General features: G+C 65.5%; 2 protein-coding genes across 3 annotated transcripts; both read right to left on the bottom strand.

Annotated features, from left to right (window-relative positions):
- Positions 1-3090: 3090 nt before the first annotated feature.
- Positions 3091-12559, bottom strand: LOC147654453 (uncharacterized). The gene is made up of 9 exons (XM_086883614.1): positions 11451-12559; positions 11165-11285; positions 9004-11007; positions 8718-8841; positions 6558-8560; positions 6272-6395; positions 4112-6114; positions 3826-3949; positions 3091-3668 (listed from the first exon to the last, which is right to left on the bottom strand). The coding sequence occupies exons 3-5, from the start codon at positions 9071-9073 to the stop codon at positions 8266-8268; spliced, it is 489 nt and encodes a 162-aa protein (XP_086739740.1). The 5' UTR covers positions 9074-11007; positions 11165-11285; positions 11451-12559; the 3' UTR covers positions 3091-3668; positions 3826-3949; positions 4112-6114; positions 6272-6395; positions 6558-8265.
- Positions 12560-12877: 318 nt separating this feature from the next.
- Positions 12878-19395, bottom strand: LOC147654452 (uncharacterized). 2 transcript variants are annotated; one of them, XM_086883603.1, is made up of 7 exons: positions 18790-19395; positions 18504-18624; positions 16343-18346; positions 16057-16177; positions 13897-15899; positions 13611-13734; positions 12878-13453 (listed from the first exon to the last, which is right to left on the bottom strand). In XM_086883603.1, exons 5-7 carry the CDS (start codon positions 13964-13966, stop codon positions 13159-13161), a joined length of 489 nt encoding a protein of 162 aa, XP_086739729.1. In that variant the 5' UTR covers positions 13967-15899; positions 16057-16177; positions 16343-18346; positions 18504-18624; positions 18790-19395; the 3' UTR covers positions 12878-13158. The 2 variants fall into 2 exon arrangements, 1 of the variants encoding a protein (XP_086739729.1); XR_015285242.1 differs by lacking the exons at positions 18504-18624; positions 18790-19395 and having other exon boundaries at positions 13611-13731; positions 16343-18298.
- Between the last annotated feature and the right edge of the window lie 422 nt (positions 19396-19817).

Genomic DNA, 19817 nt, shown 5'->3' with positions numbered 1-19817 from the left:
TGGCAAGGGCCCGGGAGCGCTCGTTCCTGTCACCTGGCTAAAGCAGCCTCCCCGGCCCTGCTTACAGGGAGCTGGGGCTGCTCCTGGGGACAAAGGGCGCCGCAGGCTCCTGACACCTGCCCCGAGTACGGGGCCGGCACGCTGGCAGCTCGGCGGCACCGCCGGCAGCACAGGCACACACCCAGGCCCTGGCTACAGGCGGGTCCCGGCGCCCACGCTACCGTAGCTAAGCGGCTTCGTGCCGTCCTCAGGAAGCAGGGGCAAGGCCGGACACCTTCTCCAGCCGTGCATTTTGGGGCCCTGCCTGTGGCTGCACGGAACTCCTCTTTCCCTCCTGGGAGGTCTAAGCCCCGCTGCTCTATTTCTAAAGCGGGGGCTAAAGCACAAACGCACTTGCTCACACACACACCAGCTAAGGGGAAGACAGGGGAGGGGAGGGGAGGGCAAGACAGTCCCAGAAGAGGGAGCAAGTTCCGTGCAGCCAACCCGCTCAAGGGAGCCATTCCTACCGCTAAGTGGCAGAGGAAAGCGTCAGACCTGCCCCGGCACTGATGCCTCAAGTTTTGGCTTTCCTATTTCCCAGATTCTCTACTGCATTAGCATAGAACTGTGGCCTTCATATGCCAAGGTGCATCATTTGAAGGCCTTTTTCAGAAACATCTACTTTATTCCTTTAACGCTGCCTAGCCTCTGTTCTAGGGAGCCTCTCTAGGCATCAGCACTGCACGGCACGGAGGGCCCAGGGGCCTTGAGGCGCCAAAGTGCTTCAGGGCTGGCACAGGGCCAAAGGCTGTGACGCGCCCCGGCTACAGGGGGTCCCGTTGGCCAGGGGCCAGCAGCAGGCAGAAAGCTGCCGGGGCTGGGGGAAAGCCCTGCCCTGCTTACAGGGCAGCCGGGCTGGGGGCTGGGAGAGCTCCATTTCCCCCCTCAGGTGCGGAGACAGGGGCTCTCACCCTCCTTACAGGGTTGCCCCTCTCTCCGGGCAGCCAAAGGAGCACAATGGCCAAAGGCCAAGCGCACCAAAGACCCAGCCCTGCACACAGGCAGGTGGCTCAGCGCAAAGCCAGCCGCGGCACCCTGAAGGTGCCTTGGCCATGCCAGGAAGGCCCTTTGCCCACAGGGCCTCTCGTGCCCCCTCTTCAGCTCCAAGCTCGCTCTTGCCTCGCCGTTCCACTCTTGAGCTCGAAGCCGCTGCCGCACTTGCCTCGTCGTCCCACGGCTTCTGCCAATGGACGACGACACACTCAGGCCGGAGAATCACCAGCTGCCCAAGGGAACTGCCACCCAAGAGCCCCCGAGCTAGATCCTCAAGCAACCACCCACAGACCCCCCGAGCTACCCAAAAGTGTCCAACTTCAGCACCACGTTGCTGCTCTTACCTCGCCGCTCCGCTCTTGAGCTCAAAGCCGCTGCTCCTCTTCCTTGCCCTTGCCCCGCCGTTCCACTCTTGAGCTCGAAGCCCCTGCTCCTCTTGCTCACTCTTGCCCCGCTGTCCCATGTCTTCTGTCACAGGACGATGACACACTCAGGCCTGAGAAGCTCCAGCTCCCCAAGGGAGCCGCCAGCCAACAGCCCCACAAGCGAGATCCTCAAGCCACCACTCACAGACCCACCCCCCTCCCCCGACCCCACTGCCCAGAAGCCTCCAACTTCAGCTTGACTCACCATCGCGACGTCCGGCGCAGTCCCACGCCGTGCTGGGGGCCAGGCCCTCTGGGCAAATGAAGCTGGGCATGCAAAGCAGCGGCCAAGAGGCTGCAGCCCTGCTTACAGGGGCCTCAAGCCTCTGCCTGGACTGCAAAGTGCCCAGGACTGCAGAGCACTGGCCCCGACTTACGGGGCGGCCCTGGTCCCTAAGGCCTGCGGAGGGAGGCTCCTTCTCTCCCTTTGCGGGGCGCTCCCCACTAACGGGGCAGGCGCCCAACGCAGGCTGCCAGCCGAAGGGAGCACCAAGGCTCCCAGACTCACAGCCTGCTTACACACCCAGGGAGCCACAGAGCTCGGCCTTCCCCCACGGCAACAGGAACGGGACTCTAGAGTCGGGCAGTCCAGCCTAAAGGCCTAAAGCCCAGGGGCCCCAGGGGCCGGGAGCCCAGCCCCGAGGACAGGGAGGGCACACGCCTGGCTCCGTGACTCCTGGCCCCGCGCCTCTGAAAGGCCGGGGCCAGGGATACCCGCCTGGTTACAGGGGGTCCCTCCGACCGCCCGCCGAGGCCAGGGGACGCACACAACCCCACTTACGGGGCCGTCCCCCGCAGCCCGGCACCCCCAAGAAGCGGCACGGAGCACAGGCTCCGGGCCTGCGCCCCACTTGGGGGCCGGCCGGAGCAGCACGGCAACACAGCCGTCTGCAGCAGCCCCGGGAGCCTCTTCAACACGGCCGCCACGCAGGTGGCAGTGGCCCAAAGCAGCGCCCTGCGGCACGGCGCTTCTTCCAGCTGCACCCTGGCAAGGGCCCGGGAGCGCTCGTTCCTGTCACCTGGCTAAAGCAGCCTCCCCGGCCCTGCTTACAGGGAGCTGGGGCTGCTCCTGGGGACAAAGGGCGCCGCAGGCTCCTGACACCTGCCCCGAGTACGGGGCCGGCACGCTGGCAGCTCGGCGGCACCGCCGGCAGCACAGGCACACACCCAGGCCCTGGCTACAGGCGGGTCCCGGCGCCCACGCTACCGTAGCTAAGCGGCTTCGTGCCGTCCTCAGGAAGCAGGGGCAAGGCCGGACACCTTCTCCAGCCGTGCATTTTGGGGCCCTGCCTGTGGCTGCACGGAACTCCTCTTTCCCTCCTGGGAGGTCTAAGCCCCGCTGCTCTATTTCTAAAGCGGGGGCTAAAGCACAAACGCACTTGCTCACACACACACCAGCTAAGGGGAAGACAGGGGAGGGGAGGGGAGGGCAAGACAGTCCCAGAAGAGGGAGCAAGTTCCGTGCAGCCAACCCGCTCAAGGGAGCCATTCCTACCGCTAAGTGGCAGAGGAAAGCGTCAGACCTGCCCCGGCACTGATGCCTCAAGTTTTGGCTTTCCTATTTCCCAGATTCTCTACTGCATTAGCGTAGAACTGTGGCCTTCATATGCCAAGGTGCATCATTTGAAGGCCTTTTTCAGAAACATCTACTTTATTCCTTTAACGCTGCCTAGCCTCTGTTCTAGGGAGCCTCTCTAGGCATCAGCACTGCACGGCACGGAGGGCCCAGGGGCCTTGAGGCGCCAAAGTGCTTCAGGGCTGGCACAGGGCCAAAGGCTGTGACGCGCCCCGGCTACAGGGGGTCCCGTTGGCCAGGGGCCAGCAGCAGGCAGAAAGCTGCCGGGGCTGGGGGAAAGCCCTGCCCTGCTTACAGGGCGGCTGGGCTGGGGGCTGGGAGAGCTCCATTTCCCCCCTCAGGTGCGGAGACAGGGGCCCTCACCCTCCTTACAGGGTTGCCCCTCTCTCCGGGCAGCCAAAGGAGCACAATGGCCAAAGGCCAAGCGCACCAAAGACCCAGCCCTGCACACAGGCAGGTGGCTCAGCGCAAAGCCAGCCGCGGCACCCTGAAGGTGCCTTGGCCATGCCAGGAAGGCCCTTTGCCCACAGGGCCTCTCGTGCGCCCTCTTCAGCTCCAAGCTCGCTCTTGCCTCGCCGTTCCACTCTTGAGCTCGAAGCCGCTGCCGCACTTGCCTCGTCGTCCCACGGCTTCTGCCAATGGACGACGACACACTCAGGCCGGAGAATCACCAGCTGCCCAAGGGAACTGCCACCCAAGAGCCCCCGAGCTAGATCCTCAAGCAACCACCCACAGACCCCCCGAGCTACCCAAAAGTGTCCAACTTCAGCACCACGTTGCTGCTCTTACCTCGCCGCTCCGCTCTTGAGCTCAAAGCCGCTGCTCCTCTTCCTTGCCCTTGCCCCGCCGTTCCACTCTTGAGCTCGAAGCCGCTGCTCCTCTTGCTCGCTCTTGCCCCGCTGTCCCATGTCTTCTGTCACAGGACGATGACACACTCAGGCCTGAGAAGCTCCAGCTCCCCAAGGGAGCCGCCAGCCAACAGCCCCACAAGCGAGATCCTCAAGCCACCACTCACAGACCCACCCCCCTCCCCCGACCCCACTGCCCAGAAGCCTCCAACTTCAGCTTGACTCACCATCGCGACGTCCGGCGCAGTCCCACGCCGTGCTGGGGGCCAGGCCCTCTGGGCAAATGAAGCTGGGCATGCAAAGCAGCGGCCAAGAGGCTGCAGCCCTGCTTACAGGGGCCTCAAGCCTCTGCCTGGACTGCAAAGTGCCCAGGACTGCAGAGCACTGGCCCCGACTTACGGGGCGGCCCTGGTCCCTAAGGCCTGCGGAGGGAGGCTCCTTCTCTCCCTTTGCGGGGCGCTCCCCACTAACGGGGCAGGCGCCCAACGCAGGCTGCCAGCCGAAGGGAGCACCAAGGCTCCCAGACTCACAGCCTGCTTACACACCCAGGGAGCCACAGAGCTCGGCCTTCCCCCACGGCAACAGGAACGGGACTCTAGAGTCGGGCAGTCCAGCCTAAAGGCCTAAAGCCCAGGGGCCCCAGGGGCCGGGAGCCCAGCCCCGAGGACAGGGAGGGCACACGCCTGGCTCCGTGACTCCTGGCCCCGCGCCTCTGAAAGGCCGGGGCCAGGGATACCCGCCTGGTTACAGGGGGTCCCTCCGACCGCCCACCGAGGCCAGGGGACGCACACAACCCCACTTACGGGGCCGTCCCCCGCAGCCCGGCACCCCCAAGAAGCGGCACGGAGCACAGGCTCCGGGCCTGCGCCCCACTTGGGGGCCGGCCGGAGCAGCACGGCAACACAGCCGTCTGCAGCAGCCCCGGGAGCCTCTTCAACACGGCCGCCACGCAGGTGGCAGTGGCCCAAAGCAGCGCCCTGCGGCACGGCGCTTCTTCCAGCTGCACCCTGGCAAGGGCCCGGGAGCGCTCGTTCCTGTCACCTGGCTAAAGCAGCCTCCCCGGCCCTGCTTACAGGGAGCTGGGGCTGCTCCTGGGGACAAAGGGCGCCGCAGGCTCCTGACACCTGCCCCGAGTACGGGGCCGGCACGCTGGCAGCTCGGCGGCACCGCCGGCAGCACAGGCACACACCCAGGCCCTGGCTACAGGCGGGTCCCGGCGCCCACGCTACCGTAGCTAAGCGGCTTCGTGCCGTCCTCAGGAAGCAGGGGCAAGGCCGGACACCTTCTCCAGCCGTGCATTTTGGGGCCCTGCCTGTGGCTGCACGGAACTCCTCTTTCCCTCCTGGGAGGTCTAAGCCCCGCTGCTCTATTTCTAAAGCGGGGGCTAAAGCACAAACGCACTTGCTCACACACACACCAGCTAAGGGGAAGACAGGGGAGGGGAGGGGAGGGCAAGACAGTCCCAGAAGAGGGAGCAAGTTCCGTGCAGCCAACCCTCTCAAGGGAGCCATTCCTACCGCTAAGTGGCAGAGAAAAGCGTCAGACCTGCCCCGGCACTGATGCCTCAAGTTTTGGCTTTCCTATTTCCCAGATTCTCTACTGCATTAGCATAGAACTGTGGCCTTCATATGCCAAGGTGCATCATTTGAAGGCCTTTTTCAGAAACATCTACTTTATTCCTTTAACGCTGCCTAGCCTCTGTTCTAGGGAGCCTCTCTAGGCATCAGCACTGCACGGCACGGAGGGCCCAGGGGCCTTGAGGCGCCAAAGTGCTTCAGGGCTGGCACAGGGCCAAAGGCTGTGACGCGCCCCGGCTACAGGGGGTCCCGTTGGCCAGGGGCCAGCAGCAGGCAGAAAGCTGCCGGGGCTGGGGGAAAGCCCTGCCCTGCTTACAGGGCGGCTGGGCTGGGGGCTGGGAGAGCTCCATTTCCCCCCTCAGGTGCGGAGACAGGGGCCCTCACCCTCCTTACAGGGTTGCCCCTCTCTCCGGGCAGCCAAAGGAGCACAATGGCCAAAGGCCAAGCGCACCAAAGACCCAGCCCTGCACACAGGCAGGTGGCTCAGCGCAAAGCCAGCCGCGGCACCCTGAAGGTGCCTTGGCCATGCCAGGAAGGCCCTTTGCCCACAGGGCCTCTCGTGCGCCCTCTTCAGCTCCAAGCTCGCTCTTGCCTCGCCGTTCCACTCTTGAGCTCGAAGCCGCTGCCGCACTTGCCTCGTCGTCCCACGGCTTCTGCCAATGGACGACGACACACTCAGGCCGGAGAATCACCAGCTGCCCAAGGGAACTGCCACCCAAGAGCCCCCGAGCTAGATCCTCAAGCAACCACCCACAGACCCCCCGAGCTACCCAGAAGTGTCCAACTTCAGCACCACGTTGCTGCTCTTACCTCGCCGCTCCGCTCTTGAGCTCAAAGCCGCTGCTCCTCTTCCTTGCCCTTGCCCCGCCGTTCCACTCTTGAGCTCGAAGCCGCTGCTCCTCTTGCTCGCTCTTGCCCCGCTGTCCCATGTCTTCTGTCACAGGACGATGACACACTCAGGCCTGAGAAGCTCCAGCTCCCCAAGGGAGCCGCCAGCCAACAGCCCCACAAGCGAGATCCTCAAGCCACCACTCACAGACCCACCCCCCTCCCCCGACCCCACTGCCCAGAAGCCTCCAACTTCAGCTTGACTCACCATCGCGACGTCCGGCGCAGTCCCACGCCGTGCTGGGGGCCAGGCCCTCTGGGCAAATGAAGCTGGGCATGCAAAGCAGCGGCCAAGAGGCTGCAGCCCTGCTTACAGGGGCCTCAAGCCTCTGCCTGGACTGCAAAGTGCCCAGGACTGCAGAGCACTGGCCCCGACTTACGGGGCGGCCCTGGTCCCTAAGGCCTGCGGAGGGAGGCTCCTTCTCTCCCTTTGCGGGGCGCTCCCCACTAACGGGGCAGGCGCCCAACGCAGGCTGCCAGCCGAAGGGAGCACCAAGGCTCCCAGACTCACAGCCTGCTTACACACCCAGGGAGCCACAGAGCTCGGCCTTCCCCCACGGCAACAGGAACGGGACTCTAGAGTCGGGCAGTCCAGCCTAAAGGCCTAAAGCCCAGGGGCCCCAGGGGCCGGGAGCCCAGCCCCGAGGACAGGGAGGGCACACGCCTGGCTCCGTGACTCCTGGCCCCGCGCCTCTGAAAGGCAGGGGCCAGGGATACCCGCCTGGTTACAGGGGGTCCCTCCGACCGCCCGCCGAGGCCAGGGGACGCACACAACCCCACTTACGGGGCCGTCCCCCGCAGCCCGGCACCCCCAAGAAGCGGCACGGAGCACAGGCTCCGGGCCTGCGCCCCACTTGGGGGCCGGCCGGAGCAGCACGGCAACACAGCCGTCTGCAGCAGCCCCGGGAGCCTCTTCAACACGGCCGCCACGCAGGTGGCAGTGGCCCAAAGCAGCGCCCTGCGGCACGGCGCTTCTTCCAGCTGCACCCTGGCAAGGGCCCGGGAGCGCTCGTTCCTGTCACCTGGCTAAAGCAGCCTCCCCGGCCCTGCTTACAGGGAGCTGGGGCTGCTCCTGGGGACAAAGGGCGCCGCAGGCTCCTGACACCTGCCCCGAGTACGGGGCCGGCACGCTGGCAGCTCGGCGGCACCGCCGGCAGCACAGGCACACACCCAGGCCCTGGCTACAGGCGGGTCCCGGCGCCCACGCTACCGTAGCTAAGCGGCTTCGTGCCGTCCTCAGGAAGCAGGGGCAAGGCCGGACACCTTCTCCAGCCGTGCATTTTGGGGCCCTGCCTGTGGCTGCACGGAACTCCTCTTTCCCTCCTGGGAGGTCTAAGCCCCGCTGCTCTATTTCTAAAGCGGGGGCTAAAGCACAAACGCACTTGCTCACACACACACCAGCTAAGGGGAAGACAGGGGAGGGGAGGGGAGGGCAAGACAGTCCCAGAAGAGGGAGCAAGTTCCGTGCAGCCAACCCTCTCAAGGGAGCCATTCCTACCGCTAAGTGGCAGAGGAAAGCGTCAGACCTGCCCCGGCACTGATGCCTCAAGTTTTGGCTTTCCTATTTCCCAGATTCTCTACTGCATTAGCGTAGAACTGTGGCCTTCATATGCCAAGGTGCATCATTTGAAGGCCTTTTTCAGAAACATCTACTTTATTCCTTTAACGCTGCCTAGCCTCTGTTCTAGGGAGCCTCTCTAGGCATCAGCACTGCACGGCACGGAGGGCCCAGGGGCCTTGAGGCGCCAAAGTGCTTCAGGGCTGGCACAGGGCCAAAGGCTGTGACGCGCCCCGGCTACAGGGGGTCCCGTTGGCCAGGGGCCAGCAGCAGGCAGAAAGCTGCCGGGGCTGGGGGAAAGCCCTGCCCTGCTTACAGGGCGGCTGGGCTGGGGGCTGGGAGAGCTCCATTTCCCCCCTCAGGTGCGGAGACAGGGGCCCTCACCCTCCTTACAGGGTTGCCCCTCTCTCCGGGCAGCCAAAGGAGCACAATGGCCAAAGGCCAAGCGCACCAAAGACCCAGCCCTGCACACAGGCAGGTGGCTCAGCGCAAAGCCAGCCGCGGCACCCTGAAGGTGCCTTGGCCATGCCAGGAAGGCCCTTTGCCCACAGGGCCTCTCGTGCCCCCTCTTCAGCTCCAAGCTCGCTCTTGCCTCGCCGTTCCACTCTTGAGCTCGAAGCCGCTGCCGCACTTGCCTCGTCGTCCCACGGCTTCTGCCAATGGACGACGACACACTCAGGCCGGAGAATCACCAGCTGCCCAAGGGAACTGCCACCCAAGAGCCCCCGAGCTAGATCCTCAAGCAACCACCCACAGACCCCCCGAGCTACCCAAAAGTGTCCAACTTCAGCACCACGTTGCTGCTCTTACCTCGCCGCTCCGCTCTTGAGCTCAAAGCCGCTGCTCCTCTTCCTTGCCCTTGCCCCGCCGTTCCACTCTTGAGCTCGAAGCCGCTGCTCCTCTTGCTCGCTCTTGCCCCGCTGTCCCATGTCTTCTGTCACAGGACGATGACACACTCAGGCCTGAGAAGCTCCAGCTCCCCAAGGGAGCCGCCAGCCAACAGCCCCACAAGCGAGATCCTCAAGCCACCACTCACAGACCCAACCCCCTCCCCCGACCCCACTGCCCAGAAGCCTCCAACTTCAGCTTGACTCACCATCGCGACGTCCGGCGCAGTCCCACGCCGTGCTGGGGGCCAGGCCCTCTGGGCAAATGAAGCTGGGCATGCAAAGCAGCGGCCAAGAGGCTGCAGCCCTGCTTACAGGGGCCTCAAGCCTCTGCCTGGACTGCAAAGTGCCCAGGACTGCAGAGCACTGGCCCCGACTTACGGGGCGGCCCTGGTCCCTAAGGCCTGCGGAGGGAGGCTCCTTCTCTCCCTTTGCGGGGCGCTCCCCACTAACGGGGCAGGCGCCCAACGCAGGCTGCCAGCCGAAGGGAGCACCAAGGCTCCCAGACTCACAGCCTGCTTACACACCCAGGGAGCCACAGAGCTCGGCCTTCCCCCACGGCAACAGGAACGGGACTCTAGAGTCGGGCAGTCCAGCCTAAAGGCCTAAAGCCCAGGGGCCCCAGGGGCCGGGAGCCCAGCCCCGAGGACAGGGAGGGCACACGCCTGGCTCCGTGACTCCTGGCCCCGCGCCTCTGAAAGGCAGGGGCCAGGGATACCCGCCTGGTTACAGGGGGTCCCTCCGACCGCCCGCCGAGGCGCAGGGGACGCACACAACCCCACTTACGGGGCCGTCCCCCGCAGCCCGGCACCCCCAAGAAGCGGCACGGAGCACAGGCTCCGGGCCTGCGCCCCACTTGGGGGCCGGCCGGAGCAGCACGGCAACACAGCCGTCTGCAGCAGCCCCGGGAGCCTCTTCAACACGGCCGCCACGCAGGTGGCAGTGGCCCAAAGCAGCGCCCTGCGGCACGGCGCTTCTTCCAGCTGCACCCTGGCAAGGGCCCGGGAGCGCTCGTTCCTGTCACCTGGCTAAAGCAGCCTCCCCGGCCCTGCTTACAGGGAGCTGGGGCTGCTCCTGGGGACAAAGGGCGCCGCAGGCTCCTGACACCTGCCCCGAGTACGGGGCCGGCACGCTGGCAGCTCGGCGGCACCGCCGGCAGCACAGGCACACACCCAGGCCCTGGCTACAGGCGGGTCCCGGCGCCCACGCTACCGTAGCTAAGCGGCTTCGTGCCGTCCTCAGGAAGCAGGGGCAAGGCCGGACACCTTCTCCAGCCGTGCATTTTGGGGCCCTGCCTGTGGCTGCACGGAACTCCTCTTTCCCTCCTGGGAGGTCTAAGCCCCGCTGCTCTATTTCTAAAGCGGGGGCTAAAGCACAAACGCACTTGCTCACACACACACCAGCTAAGGGGAAGACAGGGGAGGGGAGGGGAGGGCAAGACAGTCCCAGAAGAGGGAGCAAGTTCCGCGCAGCCAACCCGCTCAAGGGAGCCATTCCTACCGCTAAGTGGCAGAGGAAAGCGTCAGACCTGCCCCGGCACTGATGCCTCAAGTTTTGGCTTTCCTATTTCCCAGATTCTCTACTGCATTAGCATAGAACTGTGGCCTTCATATGCCAAGGTGCATCATTTGAAGGCCTTTTTCAGAAACATCTACTTTATTCCTTTAACGCTGCCTAGCCTCTGTTCTAGGGAGCCTCTCTAGGCATCAGCACTGCACGGCACGGAGGGCCCAGGGGCCTTGAGGCGCCAAAGTGCTTCAGGGCTGGCACAGGGCCAAAGGCTGTGACGCGCCCCGGCTACAGGGGGTCCCGTTGGCCAGGGGCCAGCAGCAGGCAGAAAGCTGCCGGGGCTGGGGGAAAGCCCTGCCCTGCTTACAGGGCGGCTGGGCTGGGGGCTGGGAGAGCTCCATTTCCCCCCTCAGGTGCGGAGACAGGGGCCCTCACCCTCCTTACAGGGTTGCCCCTCTCTCCGGGCAGCCAAAGGAGCACAATGGCCAAAGGCCAAGCGCACCAAAGACCCAGCCCTGCACACAGGCAGGTGGCTCAGCGCAAAGCCAGCCGCGGCACCCTGAAGGTGCCTTGGCCATGCCAGGAAGGCCCTTTGCCCACAGGGCCTCTCGTGCGCCCTCTTCAGTTCCAAGCTCGCTCTTGCCTCGCCGTTCCACTCTTGAGCTCGAAGCCGCTGCCGCACTTGCCTCGTCGTCCCACGGCTTCTGCCAATGGACGACGACACACTCAGGCCGGAGAATCACCAGCTGCCCAAGGGAACTGCCACCCAAGAGCCCCCGAGCTAGATCCTCAAGCAACCACCCACAGACCCCCCGAGCTACCCAAAAGTGTCCAACTTCAGCACCACGTTGCTGCTCTTACCTCGCCGCTCCGCTCTTGAGCTCAAAGCCGCTGCTCCTCTTCCTTGCCCTTGCCCCGCCGTTCCACTCTTGAGCTCGAAGCCGCTGCTCCTCTTGCTCGCTCTTGCCCCGCTGTCCCATGTCTTCTGTCACAGGACGATGACACACTCAGGCCTGAGAAGCTCCAGCTCCCCAAGGGAGCCGCCAGCCAACAGCCCCACAAGCGAGATCCTCAAGCCACCACTCACAGACCCACCCCCCTCCCCCGACCCCACTGCCCAGAAGCCTCCAACTTCAGCTTGACTCACCATCGCGACGTCCGGCGCAGTCCCACGCCGTGCTGGGGGCCAGGCCCTCTGGGCAAATGAAGCTGGGCATGCAAAGCAGCGGCCAAGAGGCTGCAGCCCTGCTTACAGGGGCCTCAAGCCTCTGCCTGGACTGCAAAGTGCCCAGGACTGCAGAGCACTGGCCCCGACTTACGGGGCGGCCCTGGTCCCTAAGGCCTGCGGAGGGAGGCTCCTTCTCTCCCTTTGCGGGGCGCTCCCCACTAACGGGGCAGGCGCCCAACGCAGGCTGCCAGCCGAAGGGAGCACCAAGGCTCCCAGACTCACAGCCTGCTTACACACCCAGGGAGCCACAGAGCTCGGCCTTCCCCCACGGCAACAGGAACGGGACTCTAGAGTCGGGCAGTCCAGCCTAAAGGCCTAAAGCCCAGGGGCCCCAGGGGCCGGGAGCCCAGCCCCGAGGACAGGGAGGGCACACGCCTGGCTCCGTGACTCCTGGCCCCGCGCCTCTGAAAGGCCGGGGCCAGGGATACCCGCCTGGTTACAGGGGGTCCCTCCGACCGCCCGCCGAGGCCAGGGGACGCACACAACCCCACTTACGGGGCCGTCCCCCGCAGCCCGGCACCCCCAAGAAGCGGCACGGAGCACAGGCTCCGGGCCTGCGCCCCACTTAGGGGCCGGCCGGAGCAGCACGGCAACACAGCCGTCTGCAGCAGCCCCGGGAGCCTCTTCAACACGGCCGCCACGGAGGTGGCAGTGGCCCAAAGCAGCGCCCTGCGGCACGGCGCTTCTTCCAGCTGCACCCTGGCAAGGGCCCGGGAGCGCTCGTTCCTGTCACCTGGCTAAAGCAACCTCCCCGGCCCTGCTTACAGGGAGCTGGGGCTGCTCCTGGGGACAAAGGGCGCCGCAGGCTCCTGACACCTGCCCCGAGTACGGGGCCGGCACGCTGGCAGCTCGGCGGCACCGCCGGCAGCACAGGCACACACCCAGGCCCTGGCTACAGGCGGGTCCCGGCGCCCACGCTACCGTAGCTAAGCGGCTTCGTGCCGTCCTCAGGAAGCAGGGGCAAGGCCGGACACCTTCTCCAGCCGTGCATTTTGGGGCCCTGCCTGTGGCTGCACGGAACTCCTCTTTCCCTCCTGGGAGGTCTAAGCCCCGCTGCTCTATTTCTAAAGCGGGGGCTAAAGCACAAACGCACTTGCTCACACACACACCAGCTAAGGGGAAGACAGGGGAGGGGAGGGGAGGGCAAGACAGTCCCAGAAGAGGGAGCAAGTTCCGTGCAGCCAACCCGCTCAAGGGAGCCATTCCTACCGCTAAGTGGCAGAGGAGAGCGTCAGACCTGCCCCGGCACTGATGCCTCAAGTTTTGGCTTTCCTATTTCCCAGATTCTCTACTGCATTAGCATAGAACTGTGGCCTTCATATGCCAAGGTGCATCATTTGAAGGCCTTTTTCAGAAACATCTACTTTATTCCTTTAACGCTGCCTAGCCTCTGTTCTAGGGAGCCTCTCTAGGCATCAGCACTGCACGGCACGGAGGGCCCAGGGGCCTTGAGGCGCCAAAGTGCTTCAGGGCTGGCACAGGGCCAAAGGCTGTGACGCGCCCCGGCTACAGGGGGTCCCGTTGGCCAGGGGCCAGCAGCAGGCAGAAAGCTGCCGGGGCTGGGGGAAAGCCCTGCCCTGCTTACAGGGCGGCTGGGCTGGGGGCTGGGAGAGCTCCATTTCCCCCCTCAGGTGCGGAGACAGGGGCTCTCACCCTCCTTACAGGGTTGCCCCTCTCTCCGGGCAGCCAAAGGAGCACAATGGCCAAAGGCCAAGTGCACCAAAGACCCAGCCCTGCACACAGGCAGGTGGCTCAGCGCAAAGCCAGCCGCGGCACCCTGAAGGTGCCTTGGCCATGCCAGGAAGGCCCTTTGCCCACAGGGCCTCTCGTGCCCCCTCTTCAGCTCCAAGCTCGCTCTTGCCTCGCCGTTCCACTCTTGAGCTCGAAGCCGCTGCCGCACTTGCCTCGTCGTCCCACGGCTTCTGCCAATGGACGACGACACACTCAGGCCGGAGAATCACCAGCTGCCCAAGGGAACTGCCACCCAAGAGCCCCCGAGCTAGATCCTCAAGCAACCACCCACAGACCCCCCGAGCTACCCAAAAGTGTCCAACTTCAGCACCACGTTGCTGCTCTTACCTCGCCGCTCCGCTCTTGAGCTCAAAGCCGCTGCTCCTCTTCCTTGCCCTTGCCCCGCCGTTCCACTCTTGAGCTCGAAGCCGCTGCTCCTCTTGCTCGCTCTTGCCCCGCTGTCCCATGTCTTCTGTCACAGGACGATGACACACTCAGGCCTGAGAAGCTCCAGCTCCCCAAGGGAGCCGCCAGCCAACAGCCCCACAAGCGAGATCCTCAAGCCACCACTCACAGACCCAACCCCCTCCCCCGACCCCACTGCCCAGAAGCCTCCAACTTCAGCTTGACTCACCATCGCGACGTCCGGCGCAGTCCCACGCCGTGCTGGGGGCCAGGCCCTCTGGGCAAATGAAGCTGGGCATGCAAAGCAGCGGCCAAGAGGCTGCAGCCCTGCTTACAGGGGCCTCAAGCCTCTGCCTGGACTGCAAAGTGCCCAGGACTGCAGAGCACTGGCCCCGACTTACGGGGCGGCCCTGGTCCCTAAGGCCTGCGGAGGGAGGCTCCTTCTCTCCCTTTGCGGGGCGCTCCCCACTAACGGGGCAGGCGCCCAACGCAGGCTGCCAGCCGAAGGGAGCACCAAGGCTCCCAGACTCACAGCCTGCTTACACACCCAGGGAGCCACAGAGCTCGGCCTTCCCCCACGGCAACAGGAACGGGACTCTAGAGTCGGGCAGTCCAGCCTAAAGGCCTAAAGCCCAGGGGCCCCAGGGGCCGGGAGCCCAGCCCCGAGGACAGGGAGGGCACACGCCTGGCTCCGTGACTCCTGGCCCCGCGCCTCTGAAAGGCAGGGGCCAGGGATACCCGCCTGGTTACAGGGGGTCCCTCCGACCGCCCGCCGAGGCCAGGGGACGCACACAACCCCACTTACGGGGCCGTCCCCCGCAGCCCGGCACCCCCAAGAAGCGGCACGGAGCACAGGCTCCGGGCCTGCGCCCCACTTGGGGGCCGGCCGGAGCAGCACGGCAACACAGCCGTCTGCAGCAGCCCCGGGAGCCTCTTCAACACGGCCGCCACGCAGGTGGCAGTGGCCCAAAGCAGCGCCCTGCGGCACGGCGCTTCTTCCAGCTGCACCCTGGCAAGGGCCCGGGAGCGCTCGTTCCTGTCACCTGGCTAAAGCAGCCTCCCCGGCCCTGCTTACAGGGAGCTGGGGCTGCTCCTGGGGACAAAGGGCGCCGCAGGCTCCTGACACCTGCCCCGAGTACGGGGCCGGCACGCTGGCAGCTCGGCGGCACCGCCGGCAGCACAGGCACACACCCAGGCCCTGGCTACAGGCGGGTCCCGGCGCCCACGCTACCGTAGCTAAGCGGCTTCGTGCCGTCCTCAGGAAGCAGGGGCAAGGCCGGACACCTTCTCCAGCCGTGCATTTTGGGGCCCTGCCTGTGGCTGCACGGAACTCCTCTTTCCCTCCTGGGAGGTCTAAGCCCCGCTGCTCTATTTCTAAAGCGGGGGCTAAAGCACAAACGCACTTGCTCACACACACACCAGCTAAGGGGAAGACAGGGGAGGGGAGGGGAGGGCAAGACAGTCCCAGAAGAGGGAGCAAGTTCCGCGCAGCCAACCCGCTCAAGGGAGCCATTCCTACCGCTAAGTGGCAGAGGAAAGCGTCAGACCTGCCCCGGCACTGATGCCTCAAGTTTTGGCTTTCCTATTTCCCAGATTCTCTACTGCATTAGCATAGAACTGTGGCCTTCATATGCCAAGGTGCATCATTTGAAGGCCTTTTTCAGAAACATCTACTTTATTCCTTTAACGCTGCCTAGCCTCTGTTCTAGGGAGCCTCTCTAGGCATCAGCACTGCACGGCACGGAGGGCCCAGGGGCCTTGAGGCGCCAAAGTGCTTCAGGGCTGGCACAGGGCCAAAGGCTGTGACGCGCCCCGGCTACAGGGGGTCCCGTTGGCCAGGGGCCAGCAGCAGGCAGAAAGCTGCCGGGGCTGGGGGAAAGCCCTGCCCTGCTTACAGGGCGGCTGGGCTGGGGGCTGGGAGAGCTCCATTTCCCCCCTCAGGTGCGGAGACAGGGGCTCTCACCCTCCTTACAGGGTTGCCCCTCTCTCCGGGCAGCCAAAGGAGCACAATGGCCAAAGGCCAAGCGCACCAAAGACCCAGCCCTGCACACAGGCAGGTGGCTCAGCGCAAAGCCAGCCGCGGCACCCTGAAGGTGCCTTGGCCATGCCAGGAAGGCCCTTTGCCCACAGGGCCTCTCGTGCGCCCTCTTCAGCTCCAAGCTCGCTCTTGCCTCGCCGTTCCACTCTTGAGCTCGAAGCCGCTGCCGCACTTGCCTCGTCGTCCCACGGCTTCTGCCAATGGACGACGACACACTCAGGCCGGAGAATCACCAGCTGCCCAAGGGAACTGCCACCCAAGAGCCCCCGAGCTAGATCCTCAAGCAACCACCCACAGACCCCCCGAGCTACCCAAAAGTGTCCAACTTCAGCACCACGTTGCTGCTCTTACCTCGCCGCTCCGCTCTTGAGCTCAAAGCCGCTGCTCCTCTTCCTTGCCCTTGCCCCGCCGTTCCACTCTTGAGCTCGAAGCCGCTGCTCCTCTTGCTCGCTCTTGCCCCGCTGTCCCATGTCTTCTGTCACAGGACGATGACACACTCAGGCCTGAGAAGCTCCAGCTCCCCAAGGGAGCCGCCAGCCAACAGCCCCACAAGCGAGATCCTCAAGCCACCACTCACAGACCCAACCCCCTCCCCCGACCCCACTGCCCAGAAGCCTCCAACTTCAGCTTGACTCACCATCGCGACGTCCGGCGCAGTCCCACGCCGTGCTGGGGGCCAGGCCCTCTGGGCAAATGAAGCTGGGCATGCAAAGCAGCGGCCAAGAGGCTGCAGCCCTGCTTACAGGGGCCTCAAGCCTCTGCCTGGACTGCAAAGTGCCCAGGACTGCAGAGCACTGGCCCCGACTTACGGGGCGGCCCTGGTCCCTAAGGCCTGCGGAGGGAGGCTCCTTCTCTCCCTTTGCGGGGCGCTCCCCACTAACGGGGCAGGCGCCCAACGCAGGCTGCCAGCCGAAGGGAGCACCAAGGCTCCCAGACTCACAGCCTGCTTACACACCCAGGGAGCCACAGAGCTCGGCCTTCCCCCACGGCAACAGGAACGGGACTCTAGAGTCGGGCAGTCCAGCCTAAAGGCCTAAAGCCCAGGGGCCCCAGGGGCCGGGAGCCCAGCCCCGAGGACAGGGAGGGCACACGCCTGGCTCCGTGACTCCTGGCCCCGCGCCTCTGAAAGGCAGGGGCCAGGGATACCCGCCTGGTTACAGGGGGTCCCTCCGACCGCCCGCCGAGGCGCAGGGGACGCACACAACCCCACTTACGGGGCCGTCCCCCGCAGCCCGGCACCCCCAAGAAGCGGCACGGAGCACAGGCTCCGGGCCTGCGCCCCACTTGGGGGCCGGCCGGAGCAGCACGGCAACACAGCCGTCTGCAGCAGCCCCGGGAGCCTCTTCAACACGGCCGCCACGCAGGTGGCAGTGGCCCAAAGCAGCGCCCTGCGGCACGGCGCTTCTTCCAGCTGCACCCTGGCAAGGGCCCGGGAGCGCTCGTTCCTGTCACCTGGCTAAAGCAGCCTCCCCGGCCCTGCTTACAGGGAGCTGGGGCTGCTCCTGGGGACAAAGGGCGCCGCAGGCTCCTGACACCTGCCCCGAGTACGGGGCCGGCACGCTGGCAGCTCGGCGGCACCGCCGGCAGCACAGGCACACACCCAGGCCCTGGCTACAGGCGGGTCCCGGCGCCCACGCTACCGTAGCTAAGCGGCTTCGTGCCGTCCTCAGGAAGCAGGGGCAAGGCCGGACACCTTCTCCAGCCGTGCATTTTGGGGCCCTGCCTGTGGCTGCACGGAACTCCTCTTTCCCTCCTGGGAGGTCTAAGCCCCGCTGCTCTATTTCTAAAGCGGGGGCTAAAGCACAAACGCACTTGCTCACACACACACCAGCTAAGGGGAAGACAGGGGAGGGGAGGGGAGGGCAAGACAGTCCCAGAAGAGGGAGCAAGTTCCGCGCAGCCAACCCGCTCAAGGGAGCCATTCCTACCGCTAAGTGGCAGAGGAAAGCGTCAGACCTGCCCCGGCACTGATGCCTCAAGTTTTGGCTTTCCTATTTCCCAGATTCTCTACTGCATTAGCATAGAACTGTGGCCTTCATATGCCAAGGTGCATCATTTGAAGGCCTTTTTCAGAAACATCTACTTTATTCCTTTAACGCTGCCTAGCCTCTGTTCTAGGGAGCCTCTCTAGGCATCAGCACTGCACGGCACGGAGGGCCCAGGGGCCTTGAGGCGCCAAAGTGCTTCAGGGCTGGCACAGGGCCAAAGGCTGTGACGCGCCCCGGCTACAGGGGGTCCCGTTGGCCAGGGGCCAGCAGCAGGCAGAAAGCTGCCGGGGCTGGGGGAAAGCCCTGCCCTGCTTACAGGGCGGCTGGGCTGGGGGCTGGGAGAGCTCCATTTCCCCCCTCAGGTGCGGAGACAGGGGCTCTCACCCTCCTTACAGGGTTGCCCCTCTCTCCGGGCAGCCAAAGGAGCACAATGGCCAAAGGCCAAGCGCACCAAAGACCCAGCCCTGCACACAGGCAGGTGGCTCAGCGCAAAGCCAGCCGCGGCACCCTGAAGGTGCCTTGGCCATGCCAGGAAGGCCCTTTGCCCACAGGGCCTCTCGTGCGCCCTCTTCAGCTCCAAGCTCGCTCTTGCCTCGCCGTTCCACTCTTGAGCTCGAAGCCGCTGCCGCACTTGCCTCGTCGTCCCACGGCTTCTGCCAATGGACGACGACACACTCAGGCCGGAGAATCACCAGCTGCCCAAGGGAACTGCCACCCAAGAGCCCCCGAGCTAGATCCTCAAGCAACCACCCACAGACCCCCCGAGCTACCCAAAAGTGTCCAACTTCAGCACCACGTTGCTGCTCTTACCTCGCCGCTCCGCTCTTGAGCTCAAAGCCGCTGCTCCTCTTCCTTGCCCTTGCCCCGCCGTTCCACTCTTGAGCTCGAAGCCGCTGCTCCTCTTGCTCGCTCTTGCCCCGCTGTCCCATGTCTTCTGTCACAGGACGATGACACACTCAGGCCTGAGAAGCTCCAGCTCCCCAAGGGAGCCGCCAGCCAACAGCCCCACAAGCAAGATCCTCAAGCCACCACTCACAGACCCACCCCCCTCCCCTGACCCCACTGCCCAGAAGCCTCCAACTTCAGCTTGACTCACCATCGCGACGTCCGGCGCAGTCCCACGCCGTGCTGGGGGCCAGGCCCTCTGGGCAAATGAAGCTGGGCATGCAAAGCAGCGGCCAAGAGGCTGCAGCCCTGCTTACAGGGGCCTCAAGCCACTGCCTGGACTGCAAAGTGCCCAGGACTGCAGAGCACTGGCCCCGACTTACGGGGCGGCCCTGGTCCCTAAGGCCTGCGGAGGGAGGCTCCTTCTCTCCCTTTGCGGGGCGCTCCCCACTAACGGGGCAGGCGCCCAACGCAGGCTGCCAGCCGAAGGGAGCACCAAGGCTCCCAGACCCACAGCCTGCTTACACACCCAGGGAGCCACAGAGCTCGGCCTTCCCCCACGGCAACAGGAACGGGACTCTAGAGTCGGGCAGTCCAGCCTAAAGGCCTAAAGCCCAGGGGCCCCAGGGGCCGGGAGCCCAGCCCCGAGGACAGGGAGGGCACACGCCTGGCTCCGTGACTCCTGGCCCCGCGCCTCTGAAAGGCCGGGGCCAGGGATACCCGCCTGGTTACAGGGGGTCCCTCCGACCGCCCACCGAGGCCAGGGGACGCACACAACCCCACTTACGGGGCCGTCCCCCGCAGCCCGGCACCCCCAAGAAGCGGCACGGAGCACAGGCTCCGGGCCTGCGCCCCACTTGGGGGCCGGCCGGAGCAGCACGGCAACACAGCCGTCTGCAGCAGCCCCGGGAGCCTCTTCAACACGGCCGCCACGCAGGTGGCAGTGGCCCAAAGCAGCGCCCTGCGGCACGGCGCTTCTTCCAGCTGCACCCTGGCAAGGGCCCGGGAGCGCTCGTTCCTGTCACCTGGCTAAAGCAACCTCCCCGGCCCTGCTTACAGGGAGCTGGGGCTGCTCCTGGGGACAAAGGGCGCCGCAGGCTCCTGACACCTGCCCCGAGTACGGGGCCGGCACGCTGGCAGCTCGGCGGCACCGCCGGCAGCACAGGCACACACCCAGGCCCTGGCTACAGGCGGGTCCCGGCGCCCACGCTACCGTAGCTAAGCGGCTTCGTGCCGTCC

Source organism: Cyanistes caeruleus, chromosome 3 (genome assembly GCF_971803275.1).
Source record: "Cyanistes caeruleus chromosome 3, bCyaCae1.hap1.1, whole genome shotgun sequence".
Taxonomy (NCBI): Eukaryota; Metazoa; Chordata; class Aves; order Passeriformes; family Paridae; genus Cyanistes; species Cyanistes caeruleus.
The sequence above is the reverse complement of the archived record's forward strand: the minus strand, read 5'-3'. Positions and strand labels throughout refer to the sequence as shown.